Source organism: Chlorocebus sabaeus, chromosome 15 (genome assembly GCF_047675955.1).
Source record: "Chlorocebus sabaeus isolate Y175 chromosome 15, mChlSab1.0.hap1, whole genome shotgun sequence".
Lineage (NCBI taxonomy): Eukaryota > Metazoa > Chordata > Mammalia > Primates > Cercopithecidae > Chlorocebus > Chlorocebus sabaeus.
Genome location: NC_132918.1, coordinates 4,564,053 through 4,586,573, shown reverse-complemented (window position 1 = coordinate 4,586,573; position 22,521 = coordinate 4,564,053). Strand labels below are relative to the sequence as shown.

The following is a 22,521-nucleotide window of genomic DNA, read 5'->3' as shown; positions in this document are numbered from 1 at the left end:
AGTATAGTTTGAAGTCAGGTAGTATAATGCCTCCAGCTTTGTTCTTTTTGCTTAGGATTGTCTTGGCAATGCGGGCTCTTTTTTGGTTTCATATGAACTTTAAAGTAGTTTTTTCCAATACTGTGAAGAAAGTCATTGGTAGCTTGATGGGGATGGCATTGAATCTGTAAATTATCTTAGGCAGTATGGCCATTTTCACGATATTGATTCTTCCTATCCATGAGCATGGAATGTTCTTCCATTTGTTTGTGTCCTCTTTTATTTCATTGAGCAGTGGTTTGTAGTTCTCCTTGAAGAGGTCCTTCACATCCCTTGTAAGTTGGATTCCTAGGTATTCTATTCTCTTTGAAGCAATTGTGAATGGGAGTTCACTCATGATTTGGCTCTCTATTTGTCTGTTATTGTTGTATAGGAATGCTTATGATTTTCGCACATTGATTTTGTATCCTGAGACTTTGCTGAAGTTGCTCATCAGCTTAAGGAGACTTTGGGCTGAGACGATGGGGTTTTCTAAATATACAGTCATGTCATCTGCAAACAGGGACAATTTGACTTCCTCTTTTCCTAATTGAATACCCTTTATTTCTTTCTCTTGCCTGATTGCCCTAGCCAGACATCCAACACTATGTTGAATAGGAGTGGTGAGAGAGGGCATCCCTGTCTTGTGCCAGTTTTCAAGGAGAATGCTTCCAGTTTTTGCCCATTCAGTATGATATTGGCTGTGGGTTTGTCATAAATAGCTCTTATTATTTTGAGATATGTTCCATCAATACCAAATTTATTGAGAGTTTTTAGCATGAAGGGCTGTTGAATTTTGTCAAAGGCCTTTTCTGCATCTATTGAGATAATCATTTGGTTTTTGTCTTTGGTTCTGTTTATATGCTGGATACGTTTATTGATTTGTGTATGTTGAACCAGCCGTGCATCCTGGGGATGAAGCCCACTTGATCATGGTGGATAAGCTTTTTTTTTTTTTCTTTTTTTTTGAGACGGAGTCTCACTCTGTCGCCCAGGCTGGAGTGTAGTGGCCAGATCTTAGCTCACTGCAAGCTGCGCCTCCCGGGTTTAGTCCATTCTCCTGCCTCAGCCTCCCAAGTAACTGGGACTACAGGTGCCCGCCACCTCGCCCGGCTAGTTTTTTGGTTTTTTTTTAAGTAGAGATGGGGTTTCACTGTGTTAGCCAGGATGGTCTTGATCTCCTGACGTCGTGATCCGCCCGTCTCAGCCTCCCAAAGTACTGGGATTACAGGCTTGAGCCACCGTGCCCGGCCTGGATAAGCTTTTTGATGTGCTGCTGGTTTCGGTTTGCCAGTGTTTTATTGAGGATTTTTGCATCGATGTTCATCAGAGATATTGGTCTAAAATTCTCTTTTTTTGTTATGTCTCTGCCAGGCTTTGGTATCAGGATGATGGCCTCATAAAATGAGTTAGGGAGGATTCCCTCTTTTTCTTTTGATTGGGATAGTTTCAGAAGGAATGGTACTGTTTCCTCCTTGTACCTCTGGTAGAATTCAGCTGTGAATCTGTCCGGTTCTGGACTTTTTTTTGGTTGGTAGGCTATTAATTATTGCCTCAATTTCAGGGCCTGTTATTGGTCTATTCAGGGATTCAACTTCTTCCTGGTTTAGCCTTGGGAGAGTGTAACTGTCCAGGAATTTATCCATTTCTTCTAGGTTTTCTAGTTTATTTGCGTAGAAGTGTTTATAGTATTCTCTGATGGTAGTTTGTATTTCTGTGGGGTCAGTGGTAATATCCCCTTTATCATTTTTTATTGTGTCTATTTGATTCTTCTCTCTTTTCTTCTTTATTAGTCTTGCTAGCGGTCTATCAGTTTGGTTGATCTTTTCAAAAAACCAGCTCCTGGATTCATTGATTTTTTTGAAGGATTTTTTGTGTCTCTATCTCCTTCAGTTCTATTCTGATCTTAGTTATTTCTTGCCTTCTGCTAGCTTTTGAATGTGTTCGCTCTTGCTTCTCTAGTTCTTTTGTGATGTTAGGATGTCAATTTCGATCTTTCCTGCTTTCTCTTGTGGGTATTTAGTGCTATAGATTTCCCTCTGCACACTGCTTTAAATGTGTCCCAGAGATTCTGATACGTTGTATCTTTGTTCTGATTGGTTTCAAAGAACATCTTTATTTCTGCCTTCATTTCATTATGTACCCAGTAGTCATTCAGGAGCAGGTTGTTCAGTTTCCCTGTTAGTTAAGTGGTTTTGAGTGAGTTTCTTAATCCTGTGTTCTAGTTTGATTGCACTGTGGTCTGAGAGACAGTTTGTTATAATTTCTGTTCTTTTACATTTGCTGAGGAGTGCTTTACTTCCAACTATGTGGTCAGTTGTGGAATAAGTGCGATGTGGTACAGAGAAGAATGTATATTCTGTTGATTTAGGGTGGAGAGTTCTGTAGATGTCTATTAGGTCCACTTGGTGCAGAGGTGAGTTCAATTCCTGGATATCCTTTTTAACTTTCTGTCTCGTCCATCTGTCTAATGTTGACAGTGGGGTGTTAATGTCTCCCATTATTATTGTATGGGAGTCTAAGTCTCTTTGTAAGTCTCTAAGGACTTGCTTTATGAATCTGGGTGCTCCTGTATTGGGTGCATATATATTCAGGATAGTTAGCTCTTCTTGTTGAATTGATCCCTTTACCATTATGTAATGGCCTTCTTTGTCTCTTTTGATCTTTGCTGGTTTAAAGTCTGTTTTATCAGAGACTAGGATTGCAACCCGTGCCTTTTTTTGTTTTCCATTTGCTTGGTAGATCTTCTTCCATCCCTGTATTTTGAGCTTATGTGTGTCTCTGCATGTGAGATGGGTCTCCTGAACACAGCACACTGATGGGTCTTGACTCTTTATCCAATTTGCCAGTCTGTGTCTTTTAATTGGAGCATTTAGCCCATTTACATTTAAGGTTAATATTGTAATGTGTGAATTTGATCCTGTCATTATGATGTTAGCTGGTTATTTTGCTTGTTAGTTGATGCAGTTTTTTCCTAGCCTCGATGGTCTTTACAGTTTGGCATGTTTTTGCATTGGCTGGTACCTCTTGTTCCTTTCCATGTTTAGTGCTTCCTTCAGGAGCTCTTGTAGGGCTGGCCTGGTGGTGACAAAATCTCTCAGCATTTGCTTGTCTGTAAAGAATTTTATTTCTCCTTCACTTATGAAACTTAGTTTGGATGGATATGAAATTCTGAGTAGCCAATCATGTGGTTGATTTTAGAGTGTGTGCCAGGTAGAGATGGGAAGAATGCATATTCTGTTATTATTGGGTAGAATGTTCTGCAGACGTCACTTAGATCCATTTGGTCAGGTATCACATTCAGGTCCTGAGTATCTTTGCTAGTTGTCTGCCTTGATGATCTGTCTGATACTATTAGTGGAGTATTGAAGTCTCCCACTATTACTGTGTGGTTATCTAAGTCTCTTCATAGGTTTCTAAGAACTTGTATTATGTATCTGGTGCTCCATTGTTGGGTGCATATATATTAGGATACTTGTCTTCTTGTTGAATCGAGCCCTTTATCGTTATTTAATGTCTTTATTTGTCTTTTTTGTTCTTTGTTGTTTTAAAGTCTCTTTTGTCTGAAATTAGAATAGCAACCCCTGCTCTTTTTTGTTTTTTTTTTGTTTGTTTGTTTGCTGGGTAGATTTTTGTCCATCCATTTTCTTTGAGTCTATGAGTGTCATTGCATGTAAAATGGATCTCTTGGAAGACAGCATACCATTGAATCTTGCTTCTTTATCCAGCTTACCACTGTGTGCCTTTTAGGGGCAGCATTTAGCCTGTTTATGTTCAAGAATAATGTTGTTATGTACAGATTTGATCCTGTCATCATGTTGTTAGTTGGTTGTTGTGCAGACTTCATTGTAGTTGCTTTATGGTGCCAGTGGTCTATGTACTTAAGTGTGTATTTTGTGGTGGCCAGTAATAGTCTTTTGTTTCCACGTTTAGCTTAAGGACCTCTTGTAAGACATGTCTGTTGGTAATGAATTTCCTTAGCATTCATTGTCTGAGAATGATTTTATTTCTCCTTTGCTTATGAAGTTTAGTTTGTTTGGATATGAAATTTTGGGTTGGAATTTTTTTCCGTAAGAATGCTGAGTATAAGCCCCCAGTCTCTTCTGGTTTGTATGGTTTCTGCAGAAAAGTCCACTGTTTGCCTGATGGGATTCCCTTTGTAGGTGACCTGCCCCTTCTCTCTAGCGGCCTTTAATTTTTTTTTCATGTTGACCTTGGAGAATCTGATGATCATGTGTCTTGGTAATGGTTGTCTTGTATAATATCTCACAAAGGTTCTCTGCATTTCCTGAGTTTAAATGTCAGCCTCTCAAGGTCAAGAACCTAGCGAGGTTAGGAAAATTTTTGTGGACAGTGTCCTCAAATATGTTTTCCAGGTTGCTTGTCCTCTCTCCCTCTCTTTCAGGAATGCCAAAGGTTTGCTACCTTTACATAATCTCATATTTCCTGGAGGTTTTGTTCATTTTTTTCTTTTTTTCTTTGTTTTTGTCATTATTTTTTATTTGAAGAACTCGTCTTCATTTTTTATTTGAAGAACCAGTCTTCAAGCTCTGAGATTCTTTCTTCAGCTTGATCTACTCTGCTGTTAATTGTGCCACTTGTATTATGTGATTCTTGTAGTGAGTTTTTCAGCTCTAACAGATCAGTTTGGTTCTTTCTTAAAATGGCTGTTTCCTCTTTCAGCTCATATCATTTTATTAGATTCCTAAGATTCCTTGGATTTGAATTCAACTTTCTCCACATCTCAAACATCTTTATTCCTATCCAAATTCTGAATTCTGTATCTGTCATTTCAGCCATTTCAGCATGGTTAAGATCCATTGCTGGGGAATTAGTGGGGTTGTTTGCTATTAAGAAGAAACTCTGGCTTTTTGAGTTTCCAGAGTTCTTTCTTATCTGTATAAGCTGGTGTACCTTTAATATTTGAAGTTGCTGTACTTTGGATGGCATTTTTTGCTTTTGTATTCTTTGATGCCTTTGAAGGTTTGACTGTGGTATAATGTGGGGTCAGTCAACTGTCTTCATTTCTGGAAGATTTCACGGGGCCAAGGCTCAGCTCAACACTACTGGGCAGCTTGTTCTAACCCTTAGCGGCTGAGACCAGACCTATGGCTTTGTGCTCTGGCCCCTCGAACTTATGTACTTGCTGCATTGGAGGAACTAAAATGTTTCTGGTCAGCTGGTAACAATGCTCCAGTGGGGGCTGCCAGCTAAAGCCCTTTGTTGAGGCAGTGGCTGTGGAGTCCATCCTTGTGTGTGTGTGTGCCAGCAGCAACAGTGGCATGACAGGTGCACATGCTTGTGCCAGGATGGACAGCAGTGGTTTGGGGTGCACTGCACACCAGCAGGGGTGGGTGGCAGAATCTTCATGGGGGCAGGGCAGCAGTGGGTTCATTTTTTTTTTTTTTTTTTTTTGAGACTGAGTCTCACTCTTCTTGCCCAGGCTGGAGTGCAGTGGCACGATCTTGGCTCACTGCAACCTCCACCTCCTGGGTACAAATGATTCTCCTACCTCAGCCTCCCAAGTAGCTGGGATTACAGGCACCTGCCACCATGCCCAGCTAATTTTTTTGTATTTTTAGTAGAGATGGGGTTTCACCATGTTGCCCAGGCTAGTCTTGAGTTCCTGACTTCAGGTGATCTGCCTGCCTCGGCTTCCCAAAGTGCTGGGATTACAGGCTTGAGCCACCATGCCTGGCCATTCATTTTTATAATGAATATTTTTCCTAAGGCTTAGGAAGAACATAGAATTTAGAGTCAGATAATTGACTGGCTGTGTGGTCTTTGAAAAATTGCTTAATTTCAATGAGCCTCAATTTCATATCTCTGGTGAAGATAATACCTACTGTATAAGGTTATTATGAGATTGAAATGCAAAAATGTAAATGTAAAGCATTTAGTAGTGATTAATGTAATATAAATAAATGATAGATTTTTTAAAATCTCTTGACATGGTTGATCATGTTAACTGATACAGTTTTAACTTCTATTTTCTGGTCCGTGATGACTTGGGAAATATAAGATAATGCTTGATGTGGAAAAAACTTTGGATAACCTTTACTCATTTTTCTTGCTTGACATAGCTAAAGAAAATTGAGTGGGGGACAGCTGGTGGGTGTGTTTTTTTCTTTATGCAGCAATAGGGTTATTTTAAACTTTGTCAGTGATAAATTTTTAATAGAGTAGATAAGAATCTAGCAGGAGGCTCTTTCCTGGCTTCTTTGAACCTGCCCTCCCCTGAGGCAAGTAAGATTGCAGTTCCAAGGCCTAGACTTACTTAACTTTGGCCTCCTTATGTTTCCCAAGGCTTCATGATAAAGATGCCTGTTCTAGCTGTGGTTTCTGCTTTGTATTGTCTCTTTTTTTTTGCCCCAAATATTTCCATTTTTATTTTTCTTATTTTTACAAACAAATGGTATGTGAGAAGTACATTTCAACCTGCAAAACATTATGGTGATGTTAGTTATTCTTTGGTTTTTCATTGTTTTCTTTGACCAATGAAAAAATGAAATCTGTTTTTCTTTGATTTTCTCTGACATTATAGGCACTTTGGTTTCCATTATTGGAGGCAATGATGGCTCCTCAGAAGCTGTCCAGTTCAGCCATTCCTCATCTACACTCTGAAGGTAAGTTCTTCGGAATTCAAATGACTGAGTCCTCCTATATCGTCAATCCAATATTTGTCTGCAGAAACTATCAGAATAGTATCTTTTTCCAATAGCATATTCTTATGATTTTCCTTAATGAAACCATATAGTATGGTTGATCTCATCTTTCATATTTCTTTCTGTTGTTCCACTCATATAATTTATCTTAAATAATGGTAGCTTGTAACTTGTCAACAGTTAATTTTAAAATCTCAAATAGGCCTTGGTTAGCTAAGTTTCTAAGAAGCTGTATAAATCCACTGTTTTCCACAGACTTACAGGAAAAACTGAAAACTCTTATTTTAAACTAACCTTAATATTAATATTTTGTTATAACAGCTCTGAAATCTTTGACCATGCAAGTTTTAAATAGCATGGCAGCATTTATTGCCCTTCCATCAATCTTGCAAAGAATTTTACAGGTGAGTTAAAAGGGGTGAATATTAAATATTGATTGATTACAACTAACATTTTAGTTATAGATAAATAATAGTTGGGCTAATGTGTAAAGGGATCTCAAGCATAATGCAGCTAATTGTTGGCAATAGCTAAATATGTAAATATCTAACTTCCGACCCTCATTCTTGAATCTTTTCTGTCATTTTATTGGTGTGACTTTGCCTGACATAAGCTGGTGACCTTCAGTTTGGGCGTGCAGCCTTCAGATATTCCCTGTTGCCTTGGGATTCAGATATACAAGTTTCCTATTGGTTTGCTAACTGGGAGGCAGTTATCATTTCTTTCCAGCTGATTATGATTTTTAGATTCCAAAAAGAATCTAAAAATTAATACAGGGATTTCCTAAACATTGGTTGTTATTTAGGCTTTCTAACTCATCCTAAAATAATTTTTGTCTTGAATACTCTAAAATTCTAGCTGGCTTTGTGTCCAAAGCTTTTGTAGGAAGCATCATTTCAGTTTGTTTCTTTCAGCAAAAAAGCCTGAACCATCTCAGCTTCATCAAAAGAGAGCACTCAGAATACTCCAAGATACATTTTTAGAAAAAAACCTGTGAGCATTCTTGGGGAAACAATAGGAATTATACTCAGAATCCATTTTGTCTTTCCTCACTTTGTTCAGTATAGGCATACATGTGTATGCACCCTGCCCCCCCCACACACACACACAAAACAAACCATAATATGATGCCATTAGTCCTTATAATTTTCAAATGATTTTTATTCAATTAAGAATGTTCCTATCAGTTCTCTTTTAAGACTCACCAAGCTCTGCTTCCCATCTGATATTAAGCTTCTGGGGCTTTTCTGATAAAGAAGACTACATCCTGTAGTCTTTGTCATCACATGGTATACTATCATTTAGAATGCTTTTTTTTTTTTTTTTTTTTTTTTTTTGAGACAGTTTCACTCTTGTTGCCCAGGCTGGAGTGCAATGGTGTGATCTTGGCTCACTGCAACCTCTGCCTCCCAGATTCAAGCGATTCTCCTGCCTTAGCCTCCCTAGTAGCTGGGATTAGAGGCATGTACCACCATGCCTGGCTAATTTTGTATTTTTAGTAGAGACAGGATTTCTCCATGTTGGTCAGGCTTGTCTCGATCTCCTGATCTCAGGTGATCTGCCTGCCTCGGCCTCCCAAAGTGCTCGGATTACAGGTGGCAGCCACCATGCCCAGCCAGAATACATTTTTACATGTATTATTTAATTTGATCTTAACAATTATCATGTGTTGAATAATTCTTTGATATAGACTGCTTCACATATCCATTTTAAAGCACATTACTTATGAGGTTTCTAATCATATATAAAGTAATGTATCCAAAGGGCAGGAATACTTTTCCAAATAAGTTAGAAGAAATGAAATCATAAAGCCAAATGGGTTCTCTCTGTGTTATACATTTTACTTTCCATTGAGCTTTAACCACATGTTATGATATGTAAATTATAACAAAACATGTTTTTCTCTTGACAAAAACATGATTTTTAAAGTTTTTTATATTTCAAGACTTTGGAATCTAGAAGTCTCTTGATATTTGAAAATTTTCACTTTATTTTGAGTTATACTGGCATTCATTATAATTTTTTCTTATCATTTTCTACTTTCAATGGTTGTTAACTCCCACTAATCAGGAAGGTATGCTATTTCTTAAATTCCTCATTTGCATGTTTGTGATTACTCTAATTATACTACCTTATATTTGTACAGATATTTTTATTTTTCAAAGTGTTTTCACAGATATCATTTCATTTGAAGCCCACAACAATCTCTTGAGGTAGGCAGGGCTACTATAAACATTTCTGTTGAAGAAAGAGGAAACTGAAGTATAGAGAAGTTGAGTTCTTAACCTATCATTAGCGGCAGAACTTGGACCACCCCCTAAGTCTCTCACTTCCTAATTCGTGTTCTTTTTTTATTATGTCATGTGAGCTTTTTTTATTTGTTTATGTCCCTGGTCTTTTGAGTTCATTATTAATTAAATATATTAATTGTACGTTATGCTGTTTAGATGAAAGGCATAGTTCTGAACCCATAAGAGCTCTTATTTGAGAGACAAAAAAATGTTCTGATACAACTATTCATAGGGCTCTATGCAAGTAATAGTGGCCACCTTCAGGATTATCTGCTCTGAATATAGGATAATTGCCATACCTACATTTCTATACTTAATCTGCATAAGAGCAGGAGCAGCCGTGGGAAAGTGTGACCCTGCCTCCTGTGTCCAGCTGATTGACTCAGGGTGAGCCAATGGCCTAAACAAGGCCGATCAGTGTGCTTTCCAGGACATTTTAGAACTGAACTTGGAAAAGACCTATAAGTCTCTCATTAAGTCTCTGGATTACATCAGGTACAAATTTCAGGAGTGGACAGTTCCTGTTTTTCCATTATATGGACTGTAAGAGTGAAAAAGCGTAATCTGTAGAGAGAAGGAGACGAATGTAGTAGACTCTAAGAAGAGACACACCAACGGATAAATGTATAAAGAGGATTCAAGGCATAGAGACGGGGAAAGGAGGCAACCTGGGGAGAAAAAACTGATGCACATGAGTCCTTCATTGTGACTCTTGAGACTTACTAGCATTCCTCTTTTTGGATCTGTGAAATACACTAGCATCTTTACAATAATTAACTTTTTTGAGTAAGTTAGATTGAGTTGTATTTATGACTATATATGACCAAAGGAGTACCAATAAAAGTGTATACCTGAAACAGACTAGGGAATTTGGAAAGATTTCCTGGAAGAGGAGATGTCTGATTCTTAAAAGAGTCTAAGGAAATCAAGGAAAGAAAGGAGGTAGGATTTATTGTATATACACAAAGACTTTGAGGTGAAAGCATGATACATTTGGGAAGTTACAAGTTTTTTAAGTGTACTCAGAACATAGGATAAGAATAAAGAAAAATCACAGAGCTGAAATTTGAGAGATAGGCAGGGACTGTGTCTTTAATTGCTTGGTAATTCATGATAAGGAGTTTGGATTTTATTCTAAAATCAGTTGTCATCAAGATTTTTAGCAGAGAAATGACTCAGACACAAGGGGAGGGGAGTAAAACACAGGGCTGAAAATGAGGATTTGGGGAAAGTCTGCTGATAGGATTCCCTGTGCTCCTCTTCCCCCTTCCAACAGCCATCAGACGCACTCACTTCCCAGGAAGGAGACAGGTTCATTTTCTTGAGACGTTGAATAAGCTCAGAGAAATAAACCCTAAATAGATTGATGCTTCAGGTTTTCCTCAAGAAAAAGGCTGGCTAGCTGTCCTGTCACTCTACATGGAGTTGCATCAGTCAGCAAGCCTCAGTTACACAACCAGACCTTTCATTCAGGTTTAGTATTTCTATTATTAATTACTAGAGCAGTATTAGATTTACAGAGACATTAAACAGAAAATACAGAGAATTCCCTTTTACCCCTTCTCCCTCCCACACGCAGTTTCGCCTACCATTACCGTCTTTGTGTTAGTGTGGTATATTTGTTACAATTGGTGAATTAATACTGATACATTATAAAAAACTAAAATCCACAGTTTACATTAGGAATCACCCTTTGTGTTGTACAGTTGTATGGGTTTTGACAAATGCGTAGTGTCCTACATCCACCATTACCATATCATATACTGCTCTAAAAGGCCCCGTACTCCACCTGTTCATCCTCCTCCCTACCCTGATCCCCTGGCAACCACAGAGTCTCACTCTGTCACCCAGGCTGGAGTACACTGGCGTGATCTCTGCTCACTGCAACCTCCACCTCCCAGGTTCAAGAGATTCTCATGCCTCAGCCTCCCAAATGGCTGGGATTACAGGCATACATCCCCGCACCCGGCTAATTTTTGTATTTTTAGTAGAGATGGGGTCTTGCCATGCTGACCAGGCTGGTCTTGAACTTCTGGCCTCAAGTGATCTGCCCACCTCTGCCTCCCAAAGTGCTGGGATTACAGGTGCGAGCCACCGTGCCCGGCCCACTGATTTTTTTTTTTAACTGTCCCTATAGTTTTACCTCTTCCAGAATGTCATATAGTTGGAATCATAGAGTGCGTAGTCTTTCCATTTTGGCTTTTTTCACTTAGCAATATGTACTTAAAGTTCTTCCATTTCTTTTGGGGGCTCGATAGTTCATTTCGTTTTATCTCTGTGTATTCCATTGTATGGATGTTCCACAGTTTTGTCTATCCATATACCTATCAAAGAACATCTTGGTTGCCTTCCGGTTCTGACAAATTTCAGTAAAGCAGCTATGAACATTCATATGCAGACTTTTTGTGCGGACTTAAGTTTTAGACTCATTTGGGTAGATACCTAGGAATGTGATTGCTGGATTATATAAGACTATGCTTACTTTTGTAAGAAACTGCCAAACTCTCCTCCAAAATGTCTATACCATTTTACATTTCTGCCAGCACTAAAGGAATGTTCCTGTTGCTCCGTATCTTAGCAGCATGTGGTATTGTCAGTGTTTTGGATTTTAGACATTCTAGTAGATGTGTAGTAGTCTCATAATCATTTTAATTTGTAGTTCTCTTACAACACATGATACTGAGCTTTTATCTGCTTTTTGAAGTGTTTGTTTTCTTGTTGGGTTTTAAGGATTCTTTGTATATTTTGGATAAGGTTCTTTATCACATGTGTGTCTTGCAAATATTTTCTCCCATTCTGTGACTGGTCTTTTTGTTCTCCTAACAGAGTCTTTCACATAGCATAAGTGTTTGCTTTTCATGAAGTCCAATTTATTGACTTTTTCTCCCATGGATCATGCTTTTGGTGTTGTATGTAACAACTCATCACCAAACTCAAGGTTACCCAGATTTTCTCATATGTTTTCTCCTAAAAGTTTTGTATTTTTGCATTTTACATTTAGAGCTATGATCCATTTTGTGTTAATTTTAGGGGAAAACGTATGGTCAGTGTTGATTCATTTTTCTGCATGTGGATATACACAGTTGGAACTAGTGCCAACACTACTTGTTGAAAGGACTGTCCCTTTCTCCATTGAATTGTCTTTGTTTAGTTGACTATACTCATATGGGTCTACTTCTGGGTTTTCTGTTCTTTTACATTGATCTATTTTCTGTTCCTTCACCAATACCAATGCTATCTTGATTACTGTAGTTTTATAATAGGTCTTAAAGTCAGGGAGTGACAATCGTCCAACTTTGCTGTTCTTCATTATCATGTTGGCCATTCCTTGTCTTTTGCCTCTCTGCTTTAAACTTCAGAAACAGTTTGTTGATATCTACAAAGTAACTTGCTGGAATTTTGATTAGGAATACATTGAACTTATAGATCAAATGAAGAACTAACATTATAATAATATCAATAATTATATCAATAATATCTTTCTGTTCAAGAACATGAAATATTTCTCCATGTATTTAGATCTTCTTTGCTTTCCCTCATTAGAGTTTTTTAGTTTTATTCATACAAACTTTATGTATATTTTATTAGACATCTGAATATTTCTCTTAGGTACTAATATGAAGTGTCTTTTTAATTTTAAATTCTAACTATTGATTGCTGGCATATTGGAAACCAATTGACTTTTGTATAATTACCTTGTATCCTGTAACTTTGCTCTAATCACTTAATTGTTTCAGGTTTTTTTAGACAATCATGTCATCTGCAAACAAAGACAGTTTTATTTCTTCCTTCCCAATCTGTATATCTTTTATTTCCTTTTCTTGTCTTATTGCTGTAACTAGAACTTCCAGTACAATGTTGAATAGGAGTGGTGAGAGGGGTATCTTTTCCTTATTTTCTGTCTTAGAAGAAAGACATCTGGTTTCTTAGAAGAAAGACATCACCATTAAGTATGATGTTAGCTGTAAGGTTCTTATAAATATTGTTTATCAAGTTTAGGAAGTGTCCCTCCCTTTCTTGTTTGCTCACAGTTTGTCTGTCATGAGTGGGCGTTAGATTTTATCAGTTACAAATTCTGCATCTACTAATATGATCATGTGATTTTTCTTATTTAGCCTGTTGATGTGATGGATTACAGTAATTTATTTTTCTTGTCTTTTTTTTTTTTCCTTTTTTGTGGAGAATAGGGTGTCGCTGTGTTGCCCAAGCAGGTCTCACCCTGGGCTCAAGCCATCCTCCCGCCTCTGCCTCCGTAAGTGCTGGGATTACGGGCATGAACCACTGCACCCAGCCCATTAATTGATTTTTAAATGTTGAACCAGCCTTGCATACCTGGGATAAATCCCACTTGGTTGTTATGTATAATTCTTTTTATACATTACTGGATTCAATTTGCTAATATTTTGTTGAGAATTTTTGCATCTCTGTTCATATAGTTTCCTCTCTTGTAATGTCTGTGGCTGGTTTTGGTATGAGGGTGATGCTGGCCTCAGAGAATGAGTTAAGAAATGTTCCCTTAGCCGGGCGTGGTGGCTCACGCCTGTAATCCCAGCACTTTGGGAGGCCAAGGCGTGTGGATCATGAGGTCAGGAGATCCAGACCATCCTGACTAACCTGGCGAAAACCCATCTCTACTAAAAATACAAAAAAAATTAGCCGGGCGTGGTGGCAGATGCCTGTAGTCCCAGCTACTCGGGAGGCTGAGGCAGGAGAATGGCATGAACCCAGGAGGCAGAGCTTGCAGTGAGTCGAGACTGTGCCACTGCACTCCAGCCTGGGCGACAGAGCGAGACTCTGTCTACAAAAAAAAAAAAAAAAAGAAAAAAAGAAAAGAAATGTTCCACCTGCTTCTGTTTTCTGGAATAGATTGTAGACAGTTTGTATAATTTCTTCCTTAACTGTGTGTTAGAATTCCTCATTATTTTCCTCAGCAGTCCCGGTATTTAATCCACATCAAATCCTCTCTACTCTATCTCCTAGAATATTTTAGGATCTAAGTTTTTTCTTCCTTGCCTTTTCACCCTTACCGCAGCCCCAGTCGCACCTGTAAATATAAACTCTTTTTGAGCCCTACCTTCATATTAGCTTACCCCCTAGGCTGTGAGTTTTATAAAAGCAGAGATCATGTCCCCCTTGTTCACTATGTTATCTACGACACCCAGTGCCGTGCCTGAAACACAGTATATGCCCATTAAGTATTAGTTGACTCCCTCACCTAATGTCCTTGTATAGTTCTCAACAGTTTACAAATCACTTTAGTGTTCATTATTCTTCTTTGATCTCTAACTGTGCAAATTAAGCTGGGAATGTAGCAATACCTCATATCTCTCATGAGAAAAGTGCCACTCAGAAAGATCAAATAACTTGTCTTAGTTTATTCAGTTTTGAAATGGGAGCCATTAGAATTAATCCAGGTCTACTTACTTCAAGTTTTAGGGCTTTTCTTCTGTATCTAACACTAATCAAGGCGTTTCTCATGCCCACCTCACTTTATCAGATCCCCACTGAAAAATGTAGGGAACAGCAGTTACTTAGATACACAATTGCTCAGATACAACTGAAAAAATTAGTTTTTCCAAAAGAAGTGATCACATGATAACAGGTTCTTACAGATCTTGATCTTCACGTGTTTATTCAGACTGATGCCTGGGACCCAAATTACACCGTCTTTTTTTATGAATATTAGGTGATAAGAGAACATTTTAAAGACCGTGTTTATGTTGTATACATTCTATCTTCACTCTATGGCAGAAGTAATTTTTAGCTTCTGAGAAGCTGTTTATTACTTTCTCACTGAGGAAAGGCAAACAAATTATTTATAGACTCTCCTGTTTAGGGCATCATTCATATTTTAAAGCAGTGCTCAATTAATAAAGATTTTTATTTTAAACATACACATATATGATACAGTAGGTACCAGAAAGCAATGGGAAAAAAAGTGGTCATCACGTCTTTTCTAGTGTGTGTCTTGAAAAACACATTTACATGGGTAACCAAGTATGCTCTTCCTTCATAGTTTGCAAACAACTTAAGAGAAACCTCAGCATTTATTCATTGCTGAAGAATCTAGCTGACATCTTTGGAAAATAATTTGAAGAGCTAGTGGTTTGGTGCATGCTGTGCTAGAAGCTTTGAGCTCCCTTTTGCATTCTATAATTTATATGTTGTCCCAGCATGAGATTGTTTTCATGATTTTGCTTTTAAATTATGTATATTACAGTGAAATGTACTGATATAAATATAGAAATGACCTATAAAGATTTCTTTTTCCCAGAATTTAACCTTTTAAGACCTCTTTGTTCTCCAAACCACCTTTGTTGTAAACTCATGCCAGACCTCTATTGTCATACTGGATCCACATATTATAGTAAATATTTTAACAGAGTTTTCTAATAAGATATTGTACCATCTGTTGATATTTGGCAAATGTGTACTTATTAAGAACTTGACCAAATGTATAATTAAGCATTAACAAGGGTCTATTTTTATGCAAAGAAAATAAAAAGAAAAAATTGTCCAGTGGGTATATGGCTTTGAGTTGTTTTTCTCTGAAGGACTAGTCTGAGATATCTGTATCTTGCCTTTTGTAAATGATTTCCACGTATTTGACAGATATCTTTAGCTTAGTGATATGATCCCTAGCTGTGAAATAGAAATTTTTTCTATTAAGCTTAAGTGATGTGTTCAAGCCCAAACTTGTTAATTTGATAATTACTACACATAGTTATTTTGTGCCTTGGATTTCTTCAGCATAACCCTAGCAGTTGAAGAGGCCAAAGAAACCTCTGGCAGACAATCTCATGCTGCTCTAGACAGACTCAAAGCACTGAAAACCAATCTTAGTTAGGAACTGCACGACCTGTTGTGCAAGAGCCATCACTAGAACCCAGAAGAGAAAAATAAGTAAATCCTGAGACAATTCTTGTACAGGTTTTTCCTGCTTCCATAGGCCTTTTTGCCTTCTGAACTCACAGTTAACTCTTAACAGTACCAAGACTCCCTAAGAAATAGCCAGACATGTTTCTCATGTTTTCCAGCAATCATTAATTTATCATTTAGTTACCTATGTTAGAAACCCATATATTCAAGCAAGAAGTAGTTTATTACTTAGTTTATTAGTTTTTGTATCCATACTTGGGAGACCAGTATAGTGTGGTTATTAAAAGCATGATTTCTGAAATACCTAGATTCAAATCCCATCTTATCTGCTTGATAGTTTTGTGACTTAGAGAAGTTTTTGTAACCTCTTTAAGCTTCATTTTCTTTACTCACAAAACCTGTTGAAGGAATTTAGTAATGTGGTAAACATAAAGTGCTTAGTAGTGTACTTGGCATATGCTACTCACTTAAATTAGCAACTACTTTTATCATAACTGTGTAGCTGGATTCTCCTATTTGGCATGGAAAACAGTCATTTATGTCATATATAACTTGATATTAGAGAAAAGTAATAGACTTGACTCATGTGTTCACAGTTTTAAAATTATTAGTCTAGCCAAAGGTCAGTGAAGTGAGCACATACATATGCTGATGGGGATAAAAATCCTAAAATAAACTTTGGTAGAGCAATTTGGCAATATATATTGATAGCCATGAAAATGCCCTTTGAGTCTATAGTTTTCTGTCTAGAAATCTCTAAAGAATCAGAGATTCCAATTGAGATTCGCAGCCACTAGCATTTGATAATAGTGGCTGGAGTTTGGGAAAGGGGAAAAGTGAAATGTTCAAAGCAGAAAATGAAAAAAACATGATATTATCACATAATTTATATTCTGTACCTATTAAGAAATACTTGTAATGTGTCACAAGAGTAGAGAAAAAAAAAGAAATATTTGATGGTATGGAAAAGTGCTCACAATACACCGTTGAGTTAAAAAAAGATATAAAAATATTTTGTAAAATACTCCAGTTTTATACACTAAAAAATATATCCCTCTTTCCCTTCCTTTTCTCACCTCTCCCAGAAACAAGACTAGAGAAATATACATCAAAATATCAACAGTGTTTGTCTCTGGTTGGATTTCAGTTTTTGGTGTGGTTTTTGGTTTTTGGTTTTTTTGTTTTTCATTTTTTTGTTTTTTCTTTTTTGTGTGTGTGTGTGGTTTTTTTTTTTTTTGTATACTTCAGTGTTTCCAAAATGTACATAATAAACAAATTACTTGGCATACCTCATATGAAATGCAGTGGAGGGAACATTGGATATCTAGGTATCTGTTGTTTATCAGTAGTGACTTTACTGAAAAAAACTTCAAAAACCTGAGAGCTGTTTTCTCAGAACCTGTTTGTCTCCAAAACTGGTGCGATTTAGTTGGTTAGGGGCAGGAGGTGGCTAAATGGGATCACAGGAGGAGTTGTTGGACAGATTCTGGGTATTCCTGAGTACACTGGTTTTAATGTAACAGATAAATAAGAGTGCAAAGAGGGAGAGTTGCTGTTTTATATGAAGGAGAGGAAGCTTCTTGCAGAAACAAAATAAAAGTAAAGTTTGATTAGACTTGCAAGGATTGTTAAGAAAGGGGCTTGGATAATTTAAATTTTGTTTTTCAAAAATATTTGAGATGATCAGAGGAAGACTATGGTACATTTCCAGTGGAACATTCGTGGAAGAATAAATATTTTGTGACTGTAGAAAAATACTTAAAAGCATTTGGCTTTTTCAGATAACTTAACATTTTAAAGTAATTTTAAAATATAGAATTATAACAGAATTATATTTTTTTCTAATTAGGATCCAGTTTATGGAAAAGGAAAACTTGGAGAAATCCAGGGACTTATTCTGGGAATGTTAGATACCTTTAACTATGAACAAGTAAGTAAGCTACTTGTTACATCTAAGTCTGTCCTATGGTAGAAAAATGCTATTTTCTTTTCTTTTGTACCTATACTTAAAAAAAAAGTTACCATCTACTTACTGGCAGTTAGGTAGACTGAGGTGTATGTGTGTATATTTATTTCAGTTTTTAATTTCTCTCACCAGGCATGGTAGCTCATACCTGTAATGCCAGCGCTTTGGAAGACTGAGACAGGAGGATTGCCTGAGGCCAGGAGTTCGAGTCCAGCCCAGGCAACATAGCAAGACCCTGTCTCTACAAAAAATAAAAATAATTAGCTGGGCATGGTGGCATGTGCCTGTAATTGTAACTACTCAGGACGATCAATTGAGCCCAGGAGTTGGAGGCTGCAATGAGCTATGATTGCGCCAGGTGACAGAGCAAGACCCTGTCTCTAAAAAAAAAAAAAAAAATTCTCTTGACCTTGATTTGTGTACACACACACACATTTCAGAATGTAGAAATGCATCTAATTCAAATTTAGTTCATTTTAATTCATTGACAGTGAAACAAATATCTTTTTTTTTTCAAAATGAAAGTATGAGAAACTTTCTGGAAAAATAATTTAGTACAAAGCTATACCACATGAAAAGGAAGGGTCAACATGAATATAGAAAATTGCAAAATAAAATTAAATGAGTATTATTTTAAACATTAGGAAACAGTTGTCACTAACCATTGTATTAGTCCGTTTTTATGCTGCTGATAAAGACATACCCAAGGCTGGGCAGTTTACAAAAGAAAGAGGTTTATTGGACTTACAGTTCCATGTGGCTGGGGAGGCCTCACAATCATGGCAGAAGGTGAAAGTCATGTCTCACGTGGCGGCTGATAAGAGAGCTTGTGCAGGGAAACTCCCCCTTATAATACTGTCTGCTCTCATGAAACTTACTTGCTATCATGAGAACAATACAGGAAAGACCTGCCCCCGTGATTCATTTACCTCCCACAACACGTGGGAACTCAAGATGAGATTTGGGTGGGGACACAGCCAAACCATATCACCATAAATGGTCATTAGTCTTCCCTTAACTCAAAATTGTCTTTAGCTTTAAGTCTCAGTAAGTGCCAGCCTGGTGTACGGGCTTTTTTCTTAGTGTACTGCAAAGTGACTCCTGAAGCCACCTAGGAAAAGTACCATTTAGGTCTGTTGGAGACAACATCTGCTTTTTTTTTAAGAATCTGTGAGAAGAAAAAGGAAAATCTGGGTGACAGCTTTTCTTAGAATGTTGTAAGAATTGCAGTTTGGCTATGTGTAGCCCAGTGAAGCTTGATACTCCTACAGGCACAGATTCCACGTTAGCAGAAGTAAAGTTGAGTGCAAGGCAGAAAATGTTTACCAATTTTGGAACTATGGAAAAGGAGAAAAACGTGATACTGATTGGAAAGAATGAGACTATTAGAACGAAAAGTTTTGCGTTACAGGTGAAGTTAAAGAGCTAAGCTGTATAGCAAGGAGGGCAGGCAGTACCTAGCTCTATCTTCCCCTTCAGGACTGAGAGAAAAGAACCCAACTACATAGCCAGATGATATATACCAATGTTAAGAATGAGATACAGTACAAAAACAATATAAATACATAGAGCCTTAAAATGACTTAATGTGATAGCTGTTAAAATGTCTTTATGTGACTTAATGATAGATGTCATGGTCTTGAGTAGATGCAAATGACTTCTAAGGGCTGATCAGGAAAATGTTATCTCTCTGCCCAAGGAAGATGAAAATGGAGTAGTGGCCATTAGCTTTACTAGTGAAAAGATATTTGAAACATTACCATGAATGCAGTTTCAATAAAAAATCTGGGATTCAGACTTAGCTGTATTTATTACAACACTCTGAGCCATTCAGAGAACAGTTATTATATAAATGTAATAAATAGATTTGGGCTTATCTAGTCATTTGAAAGCCATCAATACTGAATTAAACTGCAGAATGGCAGAGCTCACATTTCTCAGTAGAAACTAATGACAAACTTGAGAATCTCATAATGTATACACTCACCATTACTCTGCACATTGAGGTTAACCGCTTGAATTTGTGAGGTTTTGATTTCTTTTGTTTCAACAATTTTATCCCTTTATAATGTGTTCCAATTTTAGTTGTTGGTAGTTGAAAACTAAACAAGTGCTATTCACCATCCATCTCCTCTATCTCTTTCATTTTATAACCTTTTGTTTGTTTGTTTTTTGTTTTGTTGTTTCATAGACCCTGCTGGAAACAACAACTAGCCTTCTAAACCAAGATCTCCATTGGTCATTGTGTAACCTGAGAGCTTCAGTCACCAGAGGACTGAATCCCAAACAAGATTACTGCTCTATATGTTTGCAACAGTACAAGAGACGCCAAGAAATGGCTGATGAAATTATTGTCTTTAGGTAAGAAAGGGAAATAAATGTTACATGTATGGTACACGTACATCTGTGGCATTACCAGGCAAGAATACACACGGATACACAGACAGGCAGTCATTCTAGCAATGAACATGATAGGCAAGTTCCTGCCCTCACAGACCTTACATTCTGCATTGGGGTGGAGGTTGGGGTGCCCAGGCGAGACATAAATACAGAGAAATAAGAGCTTTGGAGAAAAACAGAACGCAGGACAAATGGATAGAAGGATGACGTGTTCAGGACAAGTGCTATTGAATGAGGGAAGGCATATCTGAGGACGTGACCTTTGAGCAGAACAAGAGAGGGAGGAGCAAGGGTGCGGAGAGGTGTTTGGATTCTGAGTATCCTTTAAAGGTAGGGATAATTTGCTGGTGTATTAGATGTGGAATAAGAGAGAAAAATGAGTCTTTGGTCTGAGCAGTTGGGTAAACATGTACCATTGTCTAAGATGAAGAAGATACAAGGAAGTGGGGAAATCAGGAGTTTCGTCTTGCACGTGTTAGGTTTGATATGTACTGTTAGACATCAAGTAGGGATGCCAGCTAGACAGTTCTTCAAGTCAGAAATCTGGAGATGTGTTGTGACTGGAAAATTTTAATTTAGAAGTTGTCAGCATATGATATTTAAGCTACATTGCAAAGAGAGAAGAACCCTAGTGCAGAATGAAGGTGTTGGTCTCAGGAGCAAAGACAGCTCATCTAGAATGTAGGGATAGAGGTAACACAATATGGCCATGGAGCCAAACTTCCTGAGTTCAGATATTGACTCTGCTACATGCCAGCTGTGAGACCTTGGGCAAGTTATTTAACTTATTTATATTTTAGTTTCCTCATCTGTAAATAGGATAATAGTACTTACCTCCTAGGGTTTTGTGAGGATTGAATGAAATGATTTATATAAGGCACTTGTAACAGTGCCTGGCATGAGTAAGCACTATCTGAGCGTTAGCTCTGCATGAAGATTGGTAGACTTGATGGTTGGAAGAGGAAGTAGTTCTCTTCACACGAAGAGCCCATTCAGGTGAGAAATATTTATTGAGCACCTGCTATATGTGAGCTGCTGTTCAAGGGGATAGGATACAGGATGAATGAAACAAAGGATCTACCCTCATGGAGTTTACATTGTAGTGTCAGGGATAGACCATAAGCCAACAAGTGTAATGCCAGATACTGATAACTACCACGGGGGAAAAAATGTTAAAGGAGATACAGAATGTTTGGTGGGGGGTGCAGATATTTTATACAGGTTGGTCAGGGAAAGGCTTACCGTTAAGGTGACTTATGAACAGACAACTTAAAAATTAATTAATAGAAAAATAATTAATAGTTACATGAATAAAAAAGTATAATAAAAAATAAATTAAAAAAATAAAAATAAATAAATAAAATAAAATAAAAACGAGCTATGCTATAGAGAAAAAGGAATGTTGGGAGCTACTAATTTATAGAGTAGCCCGGAAAGCCTTCTTGTTTAAATGACATTTGAGGGGATCTGAAGGAAGTGGCCATGCAGCCTCAGAAGAGAGTACACCAGGCAGAGGAGCCGAGTGCAGAGACCATGAGGCCGGAGAGCCTTGGCATTCTTGAGGAGTAGTGAGTGAGGAGGCTAGCGGCACCTGAGCAGCCAAGGAAGGGGGCAGTGAAAGAGACTTCAGAGGAGCAGAGGCCAAATCATGTAGGACCTGGCCCAAGTCTAACTCATTTTTATAATGAAAGTGAGACTTTTACTCTGAGATGCGAAGCCATTGGATGATTTTGAGGACTGGGGCGGTGACATGATCTGACCTATGTCTTAAGGATTACTCTGACTGTTGTGTTAAAGGACTAGAGAGATCAAGGGGAAAGCAGACGGATCAGTTAATATATATACACACACACACACACACAGAGAGAGAGAGAGAGAGAGATAGGAAGAAAAAAGAAAAAGAATATAAAGACTATAGAAAAGAAAAGGATTGATTTCTGAAATGTCCAACACTTTAGGTTAGAGAAATGAAGACAAATCAGTGTAGATGGCTGAGAATTATTCTCAGTACTCAACTTCTGGGAGGCTGATTTGGTCATGTAATGTAATCAATAGGGAATTTCTTTATATGAATAGTGTAAGGATTTACTACAGCAGTGACATTTTTGTAAATGTTTAGTCAAATCACAACCCTTGCCTTGAATTTGGTGATCAGACCATTCATGTTGTTATCAAGCTACTTAAATAGTTAAGATTTTTTCCAGTTGCCTTTTTAAAATTTTTTTTTTTCTTTTTGAGATGGAATCTCATTCTGTCTGCCAGCCTGGAGCGCAGTGACGCAATCTCAGCTCACTGTAACCTC

At 37.5% G+C, this 22,521-nt stretch overlaps 1 protein-coding gene across 2 annotated transcripts in view; it reads left to right on the top strand.

Moving 5' to 3' along the window:
- The window catches only part of VPS8 (VPS8 subunit of CORVET complex), a 251,664-nt gene that overhangs the window by 173,776 nt on the left and 55,367 nt on the right, over window positions 1-22,521 (top strand). For both annotated transcript variants that reach the window (XM_007971871.3, XM_073023385.1), the window contains exons 40-43: window positions 6,563-6,644; window positions 7,005-7,087; window positions 17,703-17,783; window positions 20,011-20,180. In XM_007971871.3, coding sequence (XP_007970062.3) covers window positions 6,563-6,644; window positions 7,005-7,087; window positions 17,703-17,783; window positions 20,011-20,180 — 416 coding nt within the window. The remainder of the gene's footprint in view (window positions 1-6,562; window positions 6,645-7,004; window positions 7,088-17,702; window positions 17,784-20,010; window positions 20,181-22,521) is intronic.